The 23,225-nt window shown below is 39.8% G+C and overlaps 1 protein-coding gene and 1 long non-coding RNA gene across 2 annotated transcripts in view; one reads left to right on the top strand and one right to left on the bottom strand.

Annotated features, from left to right (window-relative positions):
* Window positions 1–9,560: 9,560 nt before the first annotated feature.
* The window catches only part of MEOX2 (mesenchyme homeobox 2), a 66,814-nt gene continuing 53,149 nt past the window's right edge, over window positions 9,561–23,225 (bottom strand). The window contains exon 3 of the mRNA XM_083578866.1: window positions 9,561–10,920. Coding sequence (XP_083434992.1) covers window positions 10,696–10,920 — 225 coding nt within the window. The 3' untranslated portion in view covers window positions 9,561–10,695. The remainder of the gene's footprint in view (window positions 10,921–23,225) is intronic.
* Window positions 15,481–21,430, top strand: LOC310745884. Its single transcript, XR_014540425.1, has 2 exons — window positions 15,481–16,263; window positions 18,454–21,430. It is a non-coding gene; the product is annotated as an uncharacterized lncRNA (long non-coding RNA).

Here is a 23,225-nt window from a genome sequence, read left to right as displayed (position 1 = left end):
AGCAAATAATGTATGCTGTGAAGGACGTATATTTTTTCTCATTTAGCCATTCTTTCAAAGACCTCATGGCAGCCTATATGGTTTGCCTCTCTTTATGCTCACAACAACCCTGTGAGGTAGACTAGACTGCCTGAGGTAACCCAGTGGGCTGTATAGCTGAGTAGAGACTTCACTTGTACTCAGCAATCCACTTCAAGTGACATTTATTGATGGTATATGCCTGTAAGTCGTAACGTGGAAAGGAGTCATCTGTTGATGGATGCTGGGGCAAGGGGGTTGCCCAAATTTTAATTCTTATACAACTAGGAGAAAATAATCTGATGCATCCTTAGTTGCACTAAAAAGTGCACATAAGTAGAATTACTAATAGTTGTGCCCTTGTGGGTGGCCTCAGAAAAGTGAGTTCGCAGGACTCATTCCATAGATATATGTAAATCCTGGTCCCAGCATTTCTCTAGACTATTCTTGGTTTGTTTGATTCAATACCATTGAGGTAATTTGCTAAGTTTATCCTCACGCCGTCTGCATTTAATTTTAGTGAGATCTTGGCTCCCGCTTTAGCCAGGTTGTCTCACCACACATGTTGGCCTTTTTTATTCATGTTTTGCTCATCTTTGAAAAAATTCCATAGTAACTTTGAACAGGAATCTGGCATTGCCAAAAAGGAAACAATCTCAGTTGTGCTGCATGCCCAGTCCTTTTGTGTACATCTCATTATCACAAGTCACTGAAACATTCAGATGCTGAGTATATTAAGAACACCAGGGCCCATCCGGCATCGCATAAAAATAAAAAATAAAAATTCACTGAGGGATGGTAGCAATTTGAAATTAACCAGATGTGGGAAGGTAGGGCTAGGCAACAAAACAAACCAGAACCCTGAACTGTGCCTTATACTGTACACAGTAGGCTGAGTTAAATTTGCGAAAAGATAATATAATAAGTGTGTGGAAAACATACGCACCCTGCACATGTTCAGAGGTTAGTATCCTGCCCTTTCTGTGTTCCACAGCTGAGCACTGAGATTCAAAATAAGTTAGTGGTTAGCCTGACTGGGACAGCTTGTGAAACCCACTGACTTCCAGCCTACCTACCTCACATGATTGATTGTTTTGAGAATAAACTCAGGATAGAGGGAACCATGTTTGCCACTGTGCTTCTCGAAGGAACGGTGGAATAAAAGTGCAATGAATAGTAAATGGGTTCCAGCCTGCTAAACTCTGGTTCAAATGTATTTCTTTGTTAGACTTATGTTCTGCCTTTCTTCCAAATTTCTTCCCACAACACCCCTGTTGAGTAGGCTTATTTGTTTTAGTTAATATATTATTATGTTAACCCTGCCCTTCCTTCAGCTTGCTTGCTTGGGCCTTTTAGCATAACAGCACCCTCATGAGGTTGGTTTAGTATTTTGTTATTTATTATTTTAAATCTTTATAGGCCACGCATAGGAGTAAGACCCACTCAAGGCTGCTTGCACAAAAATGCATGAAATTGCATTTTCCGACAATAACAAAACAGAATACAAAAATCACAACATTAATAAAACCAGCCATATTAAACCCACATCTTGTCCAAAGATAGAGGTAAAGGGACCCCTGACCATTAGGTCCAGTCGTGACCAACTCTGGGGTTGCAGCGCTCATCTCGCTTTATTGGCCGAGGGAGCCAACGTTTGTCCACAGACAGCTTCTGGGTCATGTGGCCAGCATGACTAAGCCACTTCTGACGAACCAGAGCAGCACACAGAAACACCGTTTACCTTCCCGCTGGAGTGGTACCTATTTATCTACTTGCACTTTGACGTGCTTTTGAACTGCTAGGTTGGCCAGGAGCTGGGACAGAGCAACAGGAGTTCACCCCGTTGGAGGATTCGAACCGCCGACCTTCTGATTGGCAAGTCCTAAGCTCTGTGGTTTAACCCACAGTGCCACCCGTGTCCCCTGTCCAAAGATAATAGTCAAAATTTTCTTAAGTGCATCAAACAAAAGGAGCTGAATAGCAGCATAGAATTACAGTTAATAAGCCATTGTAAATAAGTGGAGGAGATTGTCAAAAGCAGCTTGTGATGTGGCCTATCTAGTCCAGCACCTTATTCTCACAGTGGCCAACTTCAGAAACTTGCAAGCAGGACCTGAAGGCTATTTGAAAGTTTTTAGCAGTTAATTCTTATTTATTATTCCCTTTGATGTATGTGATATTTTGGATTTTTTTATTATTATTAAAGGCAGTTTTAGACAACAGAAAGGTGAGTTTTAGACTGTTGAAAGGAACTTGTGTTATGCTTTCTCCATGCTTCACATCACTATTCAAGAATAACTATTTGAGGTTCACCTTCCACCTGGAGGGGCAGGGCTCTGGGATGCAGGAATTTTATTTTAAGGTTTTTCAGATTCCTTGGAAAGCTCCAGCTGGAAGTTAAAGGAACCGAAATCAAGGATGTAAAAATGAACCAGAAAAGCTTCCTTCCGTGTTGAGAAACTTACACTTACAAGCCAACCCACATCCTCAAAGTTTATTAACATTTTTTAAATGCATACTACTCTTCTCCATTCTGTACAGCAGCCTGTCATTGCAGCCCTTTTAAAAAGCTCCCCATTCTACCCTCTCTTTAATTCCATTTTATGTTCTGCTGTACTTTCCCAACTGAATATGGCAATTTTAGGCAATTCCAAGGTTATACCATGCCTGACACATGACTTCACTTTAACAGCACCTGCCCAGAGAATAATTAGCAGCCCACTTTTTTGTTTAATAACAGGACTTCCATATACTACAGATGGCATTTTTCATACCAGACAGCCAACGCTGTATGTTGGAAACCAGCCAAACTGTCTGCAAAAACTGAGAGAAATTCAAGACAGACATCAGGGTGGAAAGAGAGTTTGACTCCCCCCCCCCCCGCCCGCTTCCTAACTATATGGGAACATATGTTAAAACCTAACCTAATATTATCCTAATGTGAAATGATTTACTCTTTCTTACCTAACACAATACAATGGAAATGATAAGATAGCAGGTTTGTTGACTAATGTTGTTTTAGACATTACGTTAACTATCTCCCTTATGATGATTCTATGCCAGCCAGGTGACTGCCTAAAGCTAAACTGAGAGTACATCCCTTTCAGTGCTCAGATTATGGAATGGCACAATACAAATTGCACACACCCTTTAGCCTTTGAAAAACAGGCTATTGCCTAAGGCATGGGTAGGCAAATTAAGGCCCGGGGGCCGGATCTGGCCCAATCGCCTTCTAAATCTGGTCCGTGGGCGGTCCGGGAATCAGCGTGTTTTTACATGAGTAGAATGTGTGCTTTTAATTTAAAATGCATCTCTGGGTTATTTGTGGGGCATAGGAATTCATTCATTATTTTTTTCAAAATATAGTCTGGCCCCCCACAAGGTCTGAGGGACAGTGGACCGGCCCTCTGCTGAAAAAGTTTGCTGACCCCTGGCCTAAGGATTCTTAGCCAAAGTTTAGGAGTCAGGTCCCCTCTGCCCCCTCTTAATCAGAGCACTGGTTTCATTGAACACAGTGTGTCTTACATTTGAGTAAAATGTAGAACAGTGTTTGCTTAGAACAATGGTTTTAATTGTGTGGGTAACAGCCTTACTTGGAAGTATGACCATTTGAAATCTCTAGAACTTATTTCCAGGGAAATATATTCAGAGCTTCAAATCCTTTATATATCCCACTGAACTCTGAACTGAATGAACTTATTTCTGAATAAATATGCATAGAAGTAAAAGTTCAGACATGAAACACACAACTGCCCCCTGAGGCTACCTGAAAGAAAAGTGGAGCCGGACTCTGCAGGGTTGGGGAGCAAAGTGGTGGGGTGTGCCTGCAGTCTGTACTCAGCAGCAATGTCACCATGAATGTCACTAGCAGGTGTAAAACTCCTCACCCCATCCCTGGAAAGGTGCTTTTCAAAAGCGCTTGCAAAAGTTCACACAAGAGGGCCATGCAAATTTTCGCAGCTTTAAATTTTATTTCTGCATTAAAATGGCAAAGTGAAGAAGCACATTAACACTTTTTTAAAAAATTGAGATCTTTTCACGATTTGAAAAATGCATTGTGGACAATGCATCTTTGACCAGCACAGAGAATGCATTGAAAGCACATTAAAATGCCATGTGTGCACAGCCTGTATGTCTGTATTGTTGCTGCTGTTCTCCAAAGGAATTGCCAGATCAGAGCAAATCAGCATAAATTTGTATGTCCCATTTGTACTAGATTCCAAGCACATGGAAGTCAATTTTCTGAATGGCAAAATTATTCCAGAAATTGCTTCTGGGAGTCTTGTGTGCATGGTACAACCAAATGCTTAGGCAACTATTTTAGCATAGAGCAATAGGAGTAGTGTAATGTTTTGACTTCCAGCTGGAATGCTTTATGAATTAAAAGGTCATGCAAACATTTCCTCTCTAAATTGCTTATGTGTAAGCATTCATAAGAATCACAGAAATATCGTATTCTGTTCCTGTTGGGTCATATTTAGGTTTGGCTCCTTTCCTCACTGGAATGTATATACTCCTGTGAAAGTTTTTATGAAGGTAATTTGAAAGATAAAATGTATCTTGGCAACCACATATTTCAACTGTTTTGTCAGCTGCACATGCAAATAAAGTCATAAACGTTCGGAAGATTATTTTTTATTATTCGGAAGATTATGTTTTCTATAGTAATACAGTTGTGGTAAAATGCCCAGTGAAGGTTACATGTTTGTAGATATTAAAGGAAACAATGTTTATAACAAATTATTTCTCGGCTGGTCCATCTTAGTACTGGTCAAAAATGAAATGTTGAGTACTGGCCTCCAGATGGCAGGTAAAACTTACTAGTGCACTTAATAATGATAAAACTTCCAAATTCTGTTCAAATAACTTCACATATATTATACACCAGCCCTCCAAAGCAGTCCATTACAATATTTCAGGTAGGACATTTAGGGATTCCCCTCCCTCTATATTGGGGCAGAGGAAGTCAGATCATTTGTCTATCAATTGCAGTACAGTGGTACCTCGGGTTAAGAACTTAATTCATTCTGGAGGTCCGTTCTTAACCTGAAACTGTTCTTAACCTGAAGTACCACTTTAGCTAATGGGGTCTCCCACTGCTGTCGCGCCACTGGAGCACGATTTCTGTTCTCACCCTGAAGCAAAGTTCTTATCCCGAGGTACTATTTCTGGGTTAGCGGAGTCTGTAACCTGAAGTGTATGTAACCCAAGGTACCACTGCATTATCTACACCAGCTAGCAGTGGGTCTCCAGAGTTTCAGAACAGGCACCTCCTATATGGAGATGCTGTGAATTGAATCTGGAATCTTCTGCATTCAAAGCAGATCCTCTAGCACTGAGTTATGGTCCTTCTCTAAACAGGGAAATATAGTGACTGGTTGTATTGCTAAAAGAACACCTGTCTCAAACCGTAGTTGCTCTGGGACTAAGGGGAAGAACTATTGGTCAGGGAACCATGAACCATTCCTGCTTCCCAGGAAGAATATTATTGCAAGGAGGAGGCCAAACTCACCTCATCCATGGGCCAAAAAAGGAGCAGTTGGAGGGAGTTTGCTTTCCTTCCCCCCAAAATAACATTCTCTTCTAAATTTCAGTTGTGCTGAGACTAGGAGAGCACAAGGGAAGTAGATTCTGGTGTCCACCAGTCCGAAAACTAAAGGTTGCTTGATGGTGTGGCTTTGGTATATTGTTTGTGTATTGGATTTCTGTGCATTTTCTGTGCACCCCCTCAACCACCGATTCCATAAATCTACATTAGTGGGGAACATGCAGAAAGCACAACACTTGAAGTGCCTACGTCATTGTTACAGAGTCTTCATATCAAATGGTTACAAAACTGTTTGACACAATGGAAAATTTACTGGGTAACAAACTTACTGAACAACTAGAGTGATGTTTCACACAGTTAGCTTCACCTCTGCCTGAACACTCTGCAGCAGTGACTGGGACAAACTTAATCAGTAAGTAAGTAGTAAGTAATTAGAATGGGCATGAGAACAGAGCTTGCCTAAGATGTGTTGCTTGGACAATGGCACCCCCTCTTCCATTCCACATAGAAAAGCCAACTGAACTGGCACATACAACTCTGTGCTCTTGAGGAGGCTCAAGAGGAGTGCCAGGGAGACTGTCCCCCACCATCCTCTGCCTGGTGTAGGGCCAGCTTGAACTGCAACTAATTCAGTAATTCCTATAGCTGGAGAAGGGAAATCATGCTGTCTTGATCAGAGAGATCACAGATCCCTATGCTGGTTTGTGCAGCCTGCTCTGTAGTGTTGCTCCATTTGTGCATGAACAGACACCTGGTTGAGAGTGGCTTAACTCTAATGTAAATGTAAGTAACAATCGAAGAACAGACACTAGAATTCCTTAAAAAAAAAAAAGTCCTATATTAGCAGTTCAACATATCATTTGGAGTAACATCTATTCCAATAATAATAATAATAATTTATTATTTATACCTCGCCCATCTGGCTGAGCTTCCCCAGCCAATCAAGTGTTAAAAACAGTACAGCGTTACATATTAAAAACTTCCCTGAACAGGGCTGCCTTAAGATGTCTTCTGAATGTCAGGTAGTTGTTTATCTCTTTGACATCTGATGGGAGGGTGTTCCACAGGGTCTCTCATTTCCACGACCAGTAAAATCTAATTACAGTTCTGGAAAATATTAGAAAGGGCAATACAGTGGATAGGATCTACTAAAGCGTGAAACCTGCTGTCCGCCATTGCACTCAGGGGACCATTAAGGAAAGGCCTGGGGTGCAACTCTCACACAACCTGGCTCATCCAATTTTCACCATTCTCCACCACCTACTGCAGTCTCCTCCATGCCACATGCTGCAGGCCAAGCCTCGTTCTTAACCTTAGACACAACTCAGTATTCCAAATGTGCCGTTATCTTGTATTCAGTCATTTAAAACAAGCTTTAATGTTTATTAGCTTTATTTACATAAAGTATGTCTATCTCACATCTCCGTAAATCAGCCAGCAAAGCAGATTAGAAACACTTGTAAATGTTCCAGGCTTTGATAGCTGTATTAGAAGGGGTTGGGGGGGAGGGGGGGAGAGGGAGGGATTGAGAGCAAAGCAGTTTTGTAAATACTTATTTGACAGTAATTCTGTCTCCAGATGGAAAACTTCCTGTAAATAAGGAGACTTCTCACTCAAGGGGATAGATTTCTTTTTGTGGTTCTCCCAGAGATTTCCATGGAGCACGTGGAATTTGCCTGCCTATAAACTTAGTGGTTCCCTTGGGAGGTCCAAGAGGATTGAAGGAACAACAAAGGGGAAAGGTCGTCCAGATGGAAGGCTTGTGCCTTTGTGTAGTGACTGTGTCTTGGCTCACACTTCCCCCGCCTCCTTTCTCTCTCTCCGTTGGAAATAGCCCTGTTAGGGCTTCTGAAATTAGTAGCTGCATTAGGGACTTCATTGTACCTCTATGCTCAGCAATGCCCTGAAATGTTCATCGGTGTGTGTATATAAAATAAACTTAGTACATTTACCAATTATGTACAGAATCCATCCAGTATATTTCCTTAAGTAATACATTCAGTCACAGCGGAGAAGTGGTTAAGCTTTACTGCCAATATTGCAAGGTGTTCCTAAATTGTATATGTGCATTGTTTGTGTAGACCAAAATATGTATTGACCCAAGAGAGATTGCCGGACAAAAGCCAGGAAATTCAACATGAATGCTGGGACTAATGCGTGGTTCTTAGCTTGTGTTTTCCGCCTTCCCCAGAAACACTGCATGAGTTCAAGATTTGAAAAACCATGCTGGTTTCATTTCCACTTAGTGATGTGGTGAAATCCTGCATGGATGCTTTGAGATATCTGGAGTTTCAGGCATGCCCACTTCACCAGATCCCAGTACAACTGGGTACAGACCGCTTTATAATGGGATATATGTGGCTGCCGGCTCCCACTTGCACACCCAACATGAGATCTTATCTCTCCCTTAAATTACCAATGTGGAGAACATCAGGTTCTGTGGGAAGGACCTGATCTGCTCTGAACCAAAATTAGAGACTCGATAGGTTTTTTTGACAAAAACAGATGTGGTGTTATTCACACAGCACTGTGCGATTGTGGGGTGTTTGATTTTAGAAAGTGACAGTTCATGAGAATTCGGGGTGGGGGGTGGACCCTGATGTGGTAGAATGGGTTGCTGCTGCTGTGGTTGCAGTCTGGACCCTCCCCTGTCCTGCATGCTTCAACTGCTATTTGCATCAGGATGGCATCTTCCATTGGTGCCCAGGGGACCTCCCTAGAACAGGTATCATGTCAAGGGCAAATTTTTAAAGCCCACCTCCTCACCTTGCCATGGCCCTGATATAGATCAGCTCTTTCCCCTTGCTGCTACATACATACATATACATATACATATACATATACATATATATATATATATATATATATATATATATATATATATATATACACACACACACACATGCATACATATATACATATACATATACATATATTTCCTAGAGAAAAAGAATGAAGGATTTCACCCAGAAAATGACTTTTGAGCCCATATAAAACAGGTTCATTCTTTACCGCAAGTCCAATATAGTTTCTGCAACAAGGTTTTCATCCTGAGTACAGGAAAATGGCTTTGGGGTATTAGAAATTCTTTCTTTTGATTGTCAAAGAGGTTATGCTGCAACTCATGCAGCATAGAAAAGTTTCTGACTTGACAGAATACAGGTGCAGTGGAGAGCCTCAGACAATATCACCATTGGTTAGATAGATAGGACGGACAATAAAAGAAAGATAGTGGTGATCACCCAAGGTACCATTGTGATGAATGGAGGATTACAAAGGCAGGACGGTTTGTGGTTGATGATGATGATGATGCCTGTTGCCTCCTTGAAGCACTTAGCTTCGATGAGCAAGGACCAGACAGTGGCCAATTTCAAGCTTGGAAGCATGGTGGGGTTGCTAGACTATTGTCACTGTAAGGAGTTTATTTCAGTAGCAGTCAAGTTTTATTAATAATGTTCACCCTTGAGTCTTTATTTGGGTGTGGGGACAATGACTGTTCAGTGGTAGCAAAAGCATGACAATTGGCAAAAGAGTGAGGAGTATTGTGATAAATTGCTTTTATTTTTAGCATGTTATTTTGCATAATGTATTTGCCTGTTAATATCATCACCTTTTCTTATATGCCTTAGGTACTTATGTATCTTAAATATTTTAAATTGCAATATATGTTTGCTTGGCCTACATCACATTTTTGAACATAATTTCTTTTTCTTTTCCACAAGATGCCACAAAAAAATATCCATTTAATATTTGCCTTAGATCTGGGAAAACGGTTTAGCATGTTTCTTGTTGTTCTTGGCTGGAGACTTCTGTAGCTAAGGGTTGCTTTTTCCTGCTACAGGAAAGGATTTCCCCAATGTATCAAGGTAGAAGCCTCATCCAATATGGAAAACCTGGTTTGCACTATCTAAAGCAAACATAGGGTACATTTTTAGAGCATTTTACTGTTCTGACATTTTGAGTTACCTATGAAAACTCCAAAGGAGAGCAAGAATTATTTCCAAAAGGATCATTTATTAAACATTTCCTTTACAAGTACAATCACTGTTTTGTGTAAAATTTGATTGTATTATTCCACTGTATGTACACAAAAGCCTGGGAGGGGGAGGGAATGCCTTGACCTTTGCATTTTCTACACAGAGCTATTTAATAAATTGTGACCATTAATGGAGGCAGTTAACTCTGTCTTTAAAATACCTGAATATTATTACATTACTGTAAATAAAAAAAATTCCAATTTATAGCACAGGCTACTATCCACAGTTCTACTGACTTTATCAGGTGCTGCTCAGGAGTAGATGCAACTGTGGCCAGCAGCTGAAATGAGCCAAGATGTCAACGCTTGTAAAACATTTGTGGTAATGAATTCTATAAAAAATATGAATCAATGGTTCTTTTTCCAGACAGGCATGATCCTATTTTTTTTTTAAAAAAAAAAACTTTTGCTGGTATAAGATAAGAAAATTTGAAGAGCAAGGTTTAATAATTTCCTATTAGCAGCAGTTGATAGTAAATGCAACATAAGATTTGTTTTGTCTGTGGTATAAGGACATTCCATAGCAGACTCTTTTCTGAACACAATGGTCTGCATGTAGCTATCTCTGGGACACAAAACAAAATAGAGACAAAAAGAAGCCATTTAATTCTCATGAGTGACTACTGCCGTCAGCTAATATGAATGCGTTGCTAAAAATGAGTGAAAAGTAAAAATGCCGTAAAGTAGATATATACAGAGTTAAAATACATTTCTTACCCACTAGACCATGTTTCTGTTGGCACTGTGTTATTTGTTTATTAGAATATTTATTTTGTTGAGAGCAATGGCATTTTTTTTCAGTGCAAGCTAAAGCAAAAAATACCTGCCCATTGTCATTAGAATGACAGTCCAATTTGGAATGTTCAAAAGCAAGCTTGTCTTTCTGCTTCTGTTCACAAGGCAACTTTAAGGTGTGGCACTTACTGAATTCATGTAAAAAAAAAAAATAATAATTCAAGAGTAGCAGACACCGTAAGTTCAAGGTTCTGTTAATTGTGAGAGAGTCACTTGCATCCGTCAATTACGTCCGTGTAAGGCTTCCTGCGTTAGCGTGTCTTTCCTGAGAACAGAGCTGCAACTCCTTCGTGTCTTATCATAAGTGCGCATGCTCAGAGCTGTGGTCGCTGTCGTGGCTGTCGTCGTTTGCTAGTGAGTCCCCTGTGTGCTGGAGGCTGGCTGCGCCAATGCCAGAAAGCTCTGAGGGAAGGAGCGTGCCCTTTTTGACGTTCACCAGTTCCTTCTCTCGGGCAGCGGCTCCCTGCTGCCCTCCTTTTACCCGCTTCCATTTCATTCGCCTGTTCTGGAACCAAACTTTTACCTTTGAATCAAAAACAAAAGAAAACGGCAATGTAGGACATCAATAAAATAGTCACAGGACTGATAATGGCATGCTTATAATTTCTAAGAGGGCGGCTGAAGTTCCTTTGTGCCACAGCTGCATTCGGTATATGTTGGCTTACAGTTGATATAACTGTGGCACAGACATTCATTTGCACAGCTGAAATAGACCATTCTTCATCTTATTTAATACACATTTTGCTTACTGCAGTCCTGGAATATCAAAAAGTGTTTAATTTCTACAAGGACTGCTGCATAGAAAAGTCTAGTGTGGAAAGTTTTGGGGAGGTTCCTGTCTCCTTGGAGACAGTTCAGATTTTTTGTTTCAGGGTTTTAAAAAGAAACACCAAGGATTAGCCACAGCATGAAACGTTATACGACACCAGTAAACGGAGCCATGGCATATTTTTCATTTTTCATATAATTATAGTTGTACTATTTCACAAATAATAAGAAAAGGAAATCAAGTCAAATTCTATTGCAGATATTGTTTATAAACCTTTTTTTTTGCTATGTAATTTTATGCTAAATTCAAACTGATGCCTTGTGTTGTTTTCATGTTGCTATTTAAACTAAATGTAAGTGTCTGGAATTAGGAGAAGGTGGTTTTGAATTAGTTAGAGGCTTCTCAACCTTGAGCAGCACATCCTTTCTTCTAGACAGCACATCAGAGCCAAAGAAGCAGGCTAGTAAAATAAACCTAATATAAGGAGGAAAGTATTTATTGCTAGTTGCTCTGATGTTAGGAAATATTGTTACGCCATCTGTCAAAAGCTTTCACAAAAACAATGTCAAAGGGCTCATAATGTTTGTACTCTTCATCCAGTCCTTTGTGGAAAATTATATATGACACTTTTCGCAATGAATTTCCTCTAGTAAAATAGCAATGTATTGCTAATGCCAAACACTGTATTAAGCTATACTATGCTTGGGACTATCATTCTGCTATAAATCCGATGAGTTCTTATTTTCTGTAAAATATCAACAGCTTTTTCTCATAAATATTATTTATGCCTAAACATGCATGCACAGAATGTAAAAAAGAGAGAGTGATTAAATTTATCTATGGATGGGGGTAATAGAATAATATACAGCTGGGATGGGGAACCTGTGGGGGACTCTTAACTCCCATCATCCCTGACCATTAGTCATAATGGCTGAGGCAGATGGGAACTGTAGTCCAATAACACCCAGAGAGCTACAGATTCCCCATCCCTTTTAAATATTAGTTGGTCAGTGCAACACTGAACTATAACTGAAAGCGAAGGAGAAGCTGGACCAGGGATGCATTGCATCTCAAAAAAACCACATTCATCTGTGTTTAAAATTAGATCTTGCATATTTTATTCTCTGGAGTTGGGGGACATATCTAATCTATGGGGAAAGTACCACAAATTCAAATATAATTTTAGTAAAATTTAGTAGGCAATCAACCACATTTTGTGTAGTGAAACCAGAGCAAGTGTACATAAGCAGGGCATTTGAGCTAATGCCTATTTAACTCAAGCCCATTGGGTTAGCTGGTTTGTGAATTGCAGCCTTAAATATGTTCAGCAGTAGTTGGAAAGGAATAGTTTATGAAGGCCGATGAAGGCAAATGTGCTCAGTTCAGTGGGGTGGGGGGTCACACATAAAATTCAAGTTCAAGGAAGAAAAATAATATAGTCTAGCATGTGAAAATAGAACTAGCACAAGGAAACTAAGAATAATGCAATGAACCTAGGGGAAAAATAAGAAAAGATTATCTTAATATGTTAAATGCCTTTCACTCTTGGCTGCAATTTGTGGCACTGCTATATCTGGTCTGATTTGTAGTGTCTGGCAACCTAAGGGTGGCTAAAGATAGGAAAGTTAAATGTACTCTTGCAGGGTAGGGGATAAAATGTAACAAAGGTACACTGAGAATATGGAAATAGGATAGAAGTCTAGACAAATTCATAGGAAAGAAACTGTATGGCATTATTCTACTGGGGGTGGGGACTTTGCAGGTCATACTTATTAGCAATCTTTGTTTCTGCCTATAAGCGTACAAGTGTGTTTGAGTAATTGTATTTTTATTTTAGATTGCAGAGGAATGGCAACGAGAATGGAAAAATAGATAAAACTGCTTGAAACATAATAGGCCCAAATTGCAAAGGTCATATGTAAAAAGAGGTGTAAATTGGCAAGTGCCTGTGAGTCTGAGGAAGTGAGTAAGCCTGAGGGAGTCTAAGTCAATCTAAGGGAATCTACATTGGCTAGCACATACATGTAAGGCTTGGAAGAAAGCATAAGTTAAACCATCTGAGCCTTCCTCTAAATTTAGATGCCTTCTGGCAAAATTAAGAAGTGGTCTGTGTAAGATGAGACAAGCCCTTTCTCCCCAAGCCCTTCTCTTCACTTTTATTTCACTTTTATTTCCATTAGCTTTAAGCTGTGAATAAGATATGTCAATTAGTCTTTTTTTCCCCCTTTTAAGGTGACTTTCACTAGCATCAATAGGTTGAAGGCAATAACTACTGGATGGCAAAATAATAATAATAAAAAAATCCCTTTGGTGAATACATCCAAGCAACAGTAAAACACTCTGTTTCTTTACTGACACCCTGCACCATACCACAGGTGGAAGGAAAGGAAAGAAGAATAGGCAATAAACAACTCTAGTGGGTTGTTGGGGGTCAATAGAAAAGAGGTCTAAAGCAAAATCATCATTTAAATTATCCAAAGCCAAACTGTACCCCACAAAGAGATATGAAGGAGTACAAAAGGGGAGGTTCTCTTATATTTAGGAAGCTGCCCAGCAGTATGTTTGCCAGAAAACTTTAAGGATATCCCCTCCACCGAGGTTCATGAAAAGTTGGCTCTCATAGTTTTAGTTAACATTTTATACTGTTCTTCCTTTTTTAAAAAACAAACAAACTAGAACAGATTACAACATATGCCAGTGCAATAAAAGCAAACAAATAAAGTAAAAGCAATAGCAACTGGACTGTGAATTGATAGCTATACCCAGCAGAGGGATGAGTGAAAATATATATTTTTTGGAGGCACCAAAAACTCAGCATAATTGCTGCTGTGCCTTATTTCTGGTTAGGGAGATAATTCTGCAAGCTAGTCTGCAATAGAAAAGGCCTTCTTGGTTGTCACTAGATTGACACTCATGGGTTCCAGCACATCTCATTCTGAGATCTTAAGAACTGGGCAACCAGGTCCCAGGTTGTTTATATGTTTGGTAACTTGGTCTTGGCAGCAAATTGGTAACCAGTACTGTACTTTGAGCAGTGGTTTCATACATTTGCTGTAAACTACTCAAGTTAGCAGATGAACCATTGCATTTTCCACAAGTTGCAACATCCACACCAACCTTAAGGATAGCTCCACATAGAGCACATTGCAGTCTTGAGGTAACTAACACATGAATCACTGCAGCAATACTATCTGGAGCTGGTAAAGGACACTCCTAAAGCCCTCCAGTGGCAGTGATGGATTCAGAAGTGCCCCCAGACACTTACAACCCAACCGGATCAGGCAATTTGCATAATTCCAGCGGGTGGCACTATGGGTTAAACCACAGAGCCTAGGACTTGCTGATCAGAAGGTCAGTGGTTCGAATCCCCGCAATGGGGTGAGCTCCCGTTGCTCGGTCCCAGCTCCTGCCAACCTAGCAGTTCAAAAGCACGTCAAAGTGCAAGTAGATAAATGCATTCTGTATTTTTTTAAAAAAATGCATAATGATCAGATGAAGAGAATCAAAGTTTATAAATGGTGGAAAATCCATCTTTTCCTTTGGGTTTTAATGTATCACTTTTAAAATTCTAGTTTAACAGCTTTTAAAATGCAGTCTTTGTTACAGATGGCTTAAATCATTCATTTAAAATCCCAGTTTCCTATGTATTTCATTTAGCACCATTAGACTGTCAAGTTCTTGTCTTTTACTTTATAATAAAGAACAACTTACACCATTATACTCTGAAACAGAAATAGTATTGAACTGCATATATCACATGTGCTAAATATAACAACCTGTAAAGGATGTTTCATGTGCTATTTCCTCCACAGATCAAATTCAGAGAGATGAAATCTGAACTTCCTTTGGATTTCGTGACAAGTCAATAATGGAACTGATACATGATCCTGTTACATTTTAGCAATAGGAAGGATGTGTGAATTCTGAAAATCAATTCTCTTAAATTCTTAGAAGCCCACACTTTATCCTATTGCTAAAAGTTCCTGCATATCTGAAACAGTTAAGCAGCTTGCTTGAAAGTCAAAATATATATTGAGGAGAAGTAGTAGTAGTAATAATAATAATAGTAGAAGTAAAAGTCGGAATATGAGAAAGAAATACTAACACTTTCTGAAAAATTAAACAGACTTTATTTTTATATAAAGTTTTGTATTCAATTTTTGTAAAGTGTTTGGGGCAAATAGCTGCTTATTAATTTGAAACTGGGATCTTTTCTAATACAAATCTAACCCCCAAATATTTATTTATATAAAATGGTATTTCTAAGAATGTTTTTGCTTAAGGCAATTTTACATTTTTAAATAATAATAATAATAAACCCTACAATTTAAACATGCAAAAGGTTCTGGGTGGTATCCAGTATTAGTCCTAGAACAGGCCCACTGCAACCAATGGACTTAATTAAGTCCATTGATCTCAATGGGTCTACTACAAGTATGACTTAGTTTAAGTCATGAAGTTAAACTGATTGACACTTCCCCAACATTTCCAGACCAAAGTGCTGTGCCCTGAATCTGCACATCTTACATCTGCGAACTTCATGTGATTTGTTGTTATTCCAAATGGAACTTCAGGATTAACATGGATGATGGCTGTGCCAGAAAAACAAACCTGCAGTAGGACCACACCCTAATGCTAGCACTTGCTTGAGATACTTCTTAATTAAGACCATTCATCTGTCTAGATACTTTATTCCAGTTCAGCTTCCTGTAATGGTGCTGGGGTATTGTTTAGCGATTTGGGGTGGGTTGTTGCTCTTATTGATATTAATTATTTTATCTTTATTTTAGATACTATTGTGATTTACGTGGAAACTGTTCAGCGTTTTGATGCTTCATTTATTGTATATGACCACTCTAGTTATGTTTGTCATTATGTAATTTTTTTAAAATATTGTAAGCTGCCTTAAGCAAGGTTTGAACTATGGAAAGGCGGCATACAAATGAAATGTTGACTGAAAGTGTTCCAAGCCTAACACATTTTCTTGGAAATCAATCCCGTTGTTTTTAATGGAACTAAGTACATTTTCTTAACATATTAATGCTGTTTTAGCAGGCTTGGCTGCTTCATACCTCCAAAGCATCAAACCCCAGGCAGGTCATGGACTTCCGGGTTGGCGCCTCCAGCAATGGTGGAGCTCCTCCGATTGGGAGGAACTTGCTCAGTGAAAAGCAGGGTCTGACCGCCACGGCGAAGGCGGAGACCCATTGAAATCACAAGCGGGAGAAGCTTGTGAACCTGGGATTCGGCTGGCACCTTTTGCGCCTCCCCTACTCGTGGGGAAACCCTGTTTTGGGGATCCGGAGCGACGTGGGGTGAGTGGTGCGGTGCTTCGAATTGACTGCTTCTTTCACGGAGTGAAGCCGCATTGCTGTTGCCGGAGAGCGCTGACTTTTTCCTGTGGACAATTGGACTTTAAACAACTACCCGTGAGTAGAACGGAAAATTGGATCCTTAAATACCTTAATTTGGCACCGAAACGGGAAGGTCTTAAACAGGAAGTCCGCCTTCCTCTTTTGTAAATAGATTGAAGCAAAGGCGTTACAAGCTAAAGTCTTGGAAAGCCTTTGGCAAAGGATTAAATTTCCATCGGTTAAAATTACAAACCCCCCCTTGGAAGCAGGAGAAGAGGGGGGAAATTTTGGACCTAGCGAGCCTGCAGGAGAGAGTGAAAAATCAAATTACCACTGCTCTGAACCTGGAAAAGGGCTGCCAGAAAGAGTGACGTTTTGGGAGAGTTCATTGACTGCGAACAGAATGTATTTGACAGCTAGCTAAATAAGAGAAAGATACTGTTTCCATTGTCCTCTTCTGAGTTTAAAAAGGAGGAAAAGTAACTGAAAATTGAAACTATCTTTATGGCTTGAGTTGTGTTTGAAAGGATTGATACAAGTTGAGATTGTTTCCCTCTAGAGGGAGCTTTTGAAACTGTTACAGGAGTGTAACTGGGGAATCTCCAGCTGCAAGATAAGAAATTGTGAGAACCAGAGATTGACCGTGGACCATTTAAAAATGTCGACAGGAGAAGCCATAGTGACTGTATTATGCAAGATAAGCTATTTGCTGGAACAGCTTCATAAGAAGACGGATGACATGGCTTTTAAAATTGACAACTTGGGACAAAAAGCGATTAATATGGGACAAAAAGTGAGCACCAATACAGAAATAATTCAGGACTTGGTACAGGAATCTACTTTGGCAGGACAAATTGTGGAGGAGAAGGAGAAAGGTGTTGTTGTTGAGCCTAAAGTAATACAAGCGGGATCTTCAGTCTTACAGAAGAAAATTGAGGACTACAAGTTGAGGCCTTTTATGATCGAATCTAGAAAAAGTCAGATTCTGAGGATCGGATCCCGGCCTGGACTGAAGAAGGAAAGTTGGAAAGATCCCTCTATGCAGGGATTAACTGACTTCTGGGACATGGACTTGGGTCTGGAGGAGATTGAAGTTCTGGGGGCCTTTGGATTTGGAGGAATCTTGAAACATGTCCTGAAACACTTTATGGATCTTAGCTTCAACTATGGAAATTTGGCTGACCTGTCCAGAAGGAATAAAAGTATTGTCAGGTTGGAGTCTTCCAGAGATCTGCTCTTTAGAATTAAAGAATATGAAGAAGACCTGCAGAAGGGACCTGGAAAAGAGTTAAGAGCCTCGGACATAAGATCTCCAGGTTGATGGACTATATGGAATTGATGGAAAGGACTGGCAGAATCCGAAACCAGGGAGAGGAGATGGTGGAAGAAGATTGGAAAATTTAAAGTTTATATATAGAAATACTGTAAAATTAATGAGTGATAGAAAAATGGTGGAATGAAATTTTATGGCCTTAGCAGAAATGTTATAAGGAGTTAAGCATATATAAGTATTTTAGTCTTAATGGAAAATAAGGTTAAAAATATGTTGAGATATTTATAATATGATAGAAAATAGAGAAAGATGGAAAGGATTTGCTGAAACAATTAATAGAAGTGGAATACAAAAAGGGAAGTGAGAGGAGGTCGAGGAAACAACGGAATGAAAGATAGAGTATGGAAAAGGTGTGATGTATGTTTTTAAATTGTTTTTGTTTTGTTTTGTTTAGGGTTAGGGTTAGGGTTAGGATTTTGTTTAGTTTAGTTTAATGTGTTTAGTTAAATGTGTTTAGGTTGTGTTTTGTATTGTTTATATATTGTATTGTATTGCTTTTTTTCTCTTTTGTTTCTTTTTTCTCTTGTCTTCTTTTCTTTTCTTTTCCTTTTCTGTAATCTTTAAAAGTAATAAATATTATTTAAAAAAAAAACCAGGCAGGTCATATAGGTCACCATCTGGCATGTTCCAACAGACTATTCTAACCTGGGTTTAGTGGTGGTGAACCAACTTAGAATCTGTGTGCAAAAAATGATTCAGAGCACCACTTTGTAATGGTACGAAACAAGCAAGGCACACAGCAATCTTGACAACTGGACTTCCAACTGACAGACACTGTTTTCTGAAGAGAGATGTATGACCTATGGATCTGATTGAACTGGCACCTGATTGAACCAGGAAAAACATTCCTCTTCTCCCAGGTCTTTGGCTAATTAAACAATATATGGCCTTTCAAACTGTGGGGGGTATTGTTTTTGTTTGGTATTATGTTATGTACTTTTGTGTTTTTATATTGTAAACCGCCTTGCGATCCTTGGGTGAAGGTCAGTACATAAATTTAATTAATAATAGTGTACTGGACTAAATGCATTGCCATAGAAGGACAAGAAAGTGACTATAAAATCATCATATTTCTACATAAGAGGTTTGTGCATTTGACAGAAAAGCGTGAGCTGGACCTGGATAAACCTAAACATCTGATGAAATGAAGTCTCCCCTTTCAACCTGCTCATTATTTTAATGAGCAGATTCTTACTGTTTCTTTCAAGCACACATATACTCTACCATGCACAGTGGAAAGGGTGGCTAATCTAGAGAGGAGCTATTGCAGCACGAGGAACTATTTCTAAATCACCAGTTATGGACTGATCTGCTAGGCACATCTGCTCACTGGCGTGGTGTGAAAACACAGCTTCCTTCCCCTTAGTCAACAACTTGGTTAGTATTTAGGTCTCCCAGACTGATGATTTAGCAGTTGCTTAAATAGGTTGAGGAATATATGACCGCACATTGAACATCTCTTTGGGAGCAGGCACCGGAGGAAAAGTCTCTTAGCTGTATCTGTTTTATCTGGAGGAGTGAGAGGGCTACCAAACTTGGAGAAGTGGGGGAAGAATATGATATGGGCGCTAAAAACAAGAGGCATTGTTTCAATGTATACAGGACAACAGTAAAAAGGTAACAGTTTGAATCAAAGCTTTTTTCTACTCAGGAGTCAAAACCTAAGCTCACTTCAATGCAGGTGGCTCCCCTAAAAATAAATAAAGTTGCACAGCATGTCAGTCGGTGGAGAATTTGCCTCACCGCTTTAAAATCAAGTCTGACATATATGTATATTTACACACACGCACACACACACGATAGTTTTCTTTTCCTTGGAATAACGACTTTCTTTTAAATCCAGAGAAATAATGTGTTTGTGTATGTGAATATGTAGCTTAAACTGTATTTGACAGCCTCTCTTACAGGCAGCGCTAGCAGACATTTCCACTGGGACCAGATCTCACATTCCAAGGCCAGAGCTGCAGGAAACGGACACCGTTTCAGAAACCAAATAAAACATAAAAACCCATACCCCATAATTCTTGTGATCTTTCCTTCAAATGTGGTGGTTTCCTGACCCTCCCAGCGACACATTATAAAAAACCTCCTATATTGAAGAAGCAGGTGGAGTCTCCGCTCATTTACCAATGGACAGTCACGCAATTTATCAGAACAGGTAAAACCTGCCCATTGAAAGAAAAAAGTGAGAACTATGTAACTTGAAAACTGGGACATTGTTGTCAGTAGAAAGTGGATCGCCCACCCACAAGCTGAAGAATCTATTTATCAAACAGGGAAGTGTAAAGTCCATTTTCTTTTTTTCTCATTAACTCCAATGAAACATTGATTCTTAATATTCTGTCAAGGGCAAAACAGATGTGACACAGAAGATCTATGAAAAGGATCTACAGTTTAAAAAAACAATCAGAAAGCTTCAGGGGGCAAAGGGGGGGCAATGATTTGGATTCCAACCTCTGCATGGGGGTGGGTTGTGTTTTTCCCCCATGCAGCTTTTGGTTAAAATGCTTCCCCCTCACCCAGCTAGCATTAGCCCAAGTTTTGATTGGGAAAATAGCATAATGGGAAGGGTTCCTATTCATTCTTGGAAAGTGATATTACTATTTTTAATCTTTTTTTTTACATAAAGAGTTTTAAAAGAATATGATTTGTTTTATTAAGTTTTAGTGCTTATTCTAGGATATTTTCTGATAGATAAGTACATGACATGTCTCATGGGAATCTGATAACTTTTTATTCTTTGGCAGACTGTGTTAAAAAGTAGTCATACAGAAATGTATGCCTCTTTTTGTCACCTTTCTCCGTCTTCATTTTCCCCTCATCCAGCACTATGGCTATTATCTGAATTGCCCTCTAGGAAGTTTTGGTCTTTAAATAAACCCCAAAAGCAAGAATCTGTGTTTTCAGATGTCCTTCATCACTCCCGATTGGGCCCTAAAAATCCCTTTGCTTTAAAGCCAAGTGATAATCACAGTTAATACATAAATAAACCACCACAACAATATAATCTGAGAAGGTAGGATTTTCTGTAGGCAAGTTAAATAAGTATATATTGGATTTCTGCAAAACACTCTTAGGTGGAGCTTCTCTTGCACCAGAATTGCAGTTAATGCAGAATGCTGCAGCACGGATTGCTATCAGGAGTGAGACCATGTCAGCCTGCTAAGAGTTCTGCACTGGCTGCCAATTTGTTGCACAGTCTAGTTCAATATGTTACTTATTGGTATTATATAAAGATCGCTGACACCTAGTCAATGGAACACTCTATATGTCTATTGACACCAGGCAAGTGCTTTCACTGTATCCTTTTCAGCACCTGCTTAAAACATTTGTTTATCCAGACATGTGGATGTTGATGTGCTTTAATCTCTTTTTGGTCTACTGTTAATTTCAATTACCTTTTAAACCTGTTTCCTCGTTTTAACTTTTGTATCGATCATCTCAATATTTAGAGGTTTTATTACAATAAAATGGTGTGTGTATGTGTGTATATATTAAAACAAATAAGTAAATAATATTAGCTACCATGAAGGCCTAGAACCTTGCTAATTTTTTTATTAAACTTCTTTCATAAAAGACTTTGTGAGTTTGGGACATTTGCCACCCTTTTCATGCTGTGAAGATCCATCTCTTCTCTTTAGCTCTTAGTAGCTGATGTATAGCACTACTGAAGTAGGAGCATTGGAAATTGCCTTATTATATTGACACAGAACTGGTCCACCTAGCTCCGTATGGCCTATATTAGTTTCTTCCCTGTGGTACAATGGGTCAGTGCATCTGGCTGCTAACCAGAAGGTTGGTCGTTCAAACCCACACAGGGATTGGCTGTGGGTAGGATTCCTGCATTGCAGAGGTTGGAAGAGATGATCCTTGGAGTCCCTCCCAACTCTCTGATTCTGTGAACTGTGTGCTCCCATATATGGTTAGACTACAAGTCCCATCATCCATGGCCAATTTAGCCAAAGGTTATGGATAATGGTAATTGTAGTCCAGCAACATCTAGGGAAGTTTGAAGAGTGTTAATCTACATTGACTTGTAGCAGCACTCTGGGGTTTCAGGCTCTGGAGATGGCAAGGAGTGATCCTGCTGGGATCTATGTGCAGAGCATGTGCTCTACCTACCGAGCAACAGCCCTTCCCTTGACTACCACGCAAGTAAGTGGTTTTGAAGGGAGTTTATAGAAAAAGGAAAACAAAGACAAATGTGCAACACTTTAAGCTAATTTAGTACAACTGCTATCCACCTTTAAAAAGCAAATGAAGAAGCAGAAGCAGAAGAAGCCCAGCTCTTTGCATTCCAGATTTCCCTGGAGGCTGCCACAGCTATATAGCAAAGACAATTTAAGAAGCATCTTTGTCTTGGCAGTTCTGGAGGCTTTCCCCCACCCCTCTTTTGAGAGCTCCTTTGGTTCTGTCATATCTCAAGCTATGCAGCAAAAATATGATCAATTACTCCTCTGCAGCATATTGAATTGAAACCTTTGAAGAATTGCCTCTGGGAAACAGAAATCATCTCATCATGCTCTGCTCTTTTAAAGAAGAGACATGAAAAACACCAAGAATGTGCTGTATTAAGTGCCATTACGAAAGCAAAGCCTTCGTGCACATGCAACTTAATTTCCCCAAGCTGCATCAGTGTTGTTTGGTGTGGGACGTAGGTGGCACTGTGGTCTAAACCACCGAGCCTCTTGGGCTTGCTGATCAAAAAGTTGGCAGTTCAGTTCCACACAATGGGGTGAGCTCCCTTTGCTCTGTCCCAGCTTCTGCCAACCTAGCAGTTCAAAAGCACACCAGTGCAAGTAGATAAACAGGTACCACTGAGGCAGGAAGGTAAACGGCGTTTCTGTGCGCTCTGACACTCGTCATGGTCCTTCATGCGCCAGAAGTGATTTAGTCATGCTGGCCACATGACCCAGAAAGTGTCTGTGGACAAACACTGACTCCCTAGGCCTGAAAAGAAAGATGAGTGGCACACCCCATAGTTGCCTTTGACTGGACTTAACCATCCAGGGGTCATTTACCTTTACCTTATATATTATCAGGAAAAGTGGGGGGGGGGTTAGCTGAATGTGAACTGACACACCAGAACAGTGTGCATTTGCAGAGCCTGTGAGCACACAATAGAAAGTGGACCTATCCTCTAGATGCTAGCCTGAAAACATTTGGACATGCTGCAGCCAAATCACCTCCACGTCTTGACTCAATAAAGGCACCACCTTGCCATCTATGAATTAGTTACTCGCAGCACTGCACTTTTTTGTAACCTTCCCATTCATGTCAAAAACCACACTCAACCTAAAGTCAAGCATTCCCTTACATCTCCCCTTCTCCCTCCCTTTGACAGGCTTTGGACAGAGCATAAGGACAAACGG

The sequence above is a fragment of the Podarcis filfolensis genome (assembly GCF_964270895.1).
Source record: "Podarcis filfolensis genome assembly, chromosome: 12".
NCBI classification, from domain to species: Eukaryota; Metazoa; Chordata; class Lepidosauria; order Squamata; family Lacertidae; genus Podarcis; species Podarcis filfolensis.
Note: the sequence above shows the minus strand (reverse complement) of the source record. Positions and strands in the feature narration are given on the sequence as shown.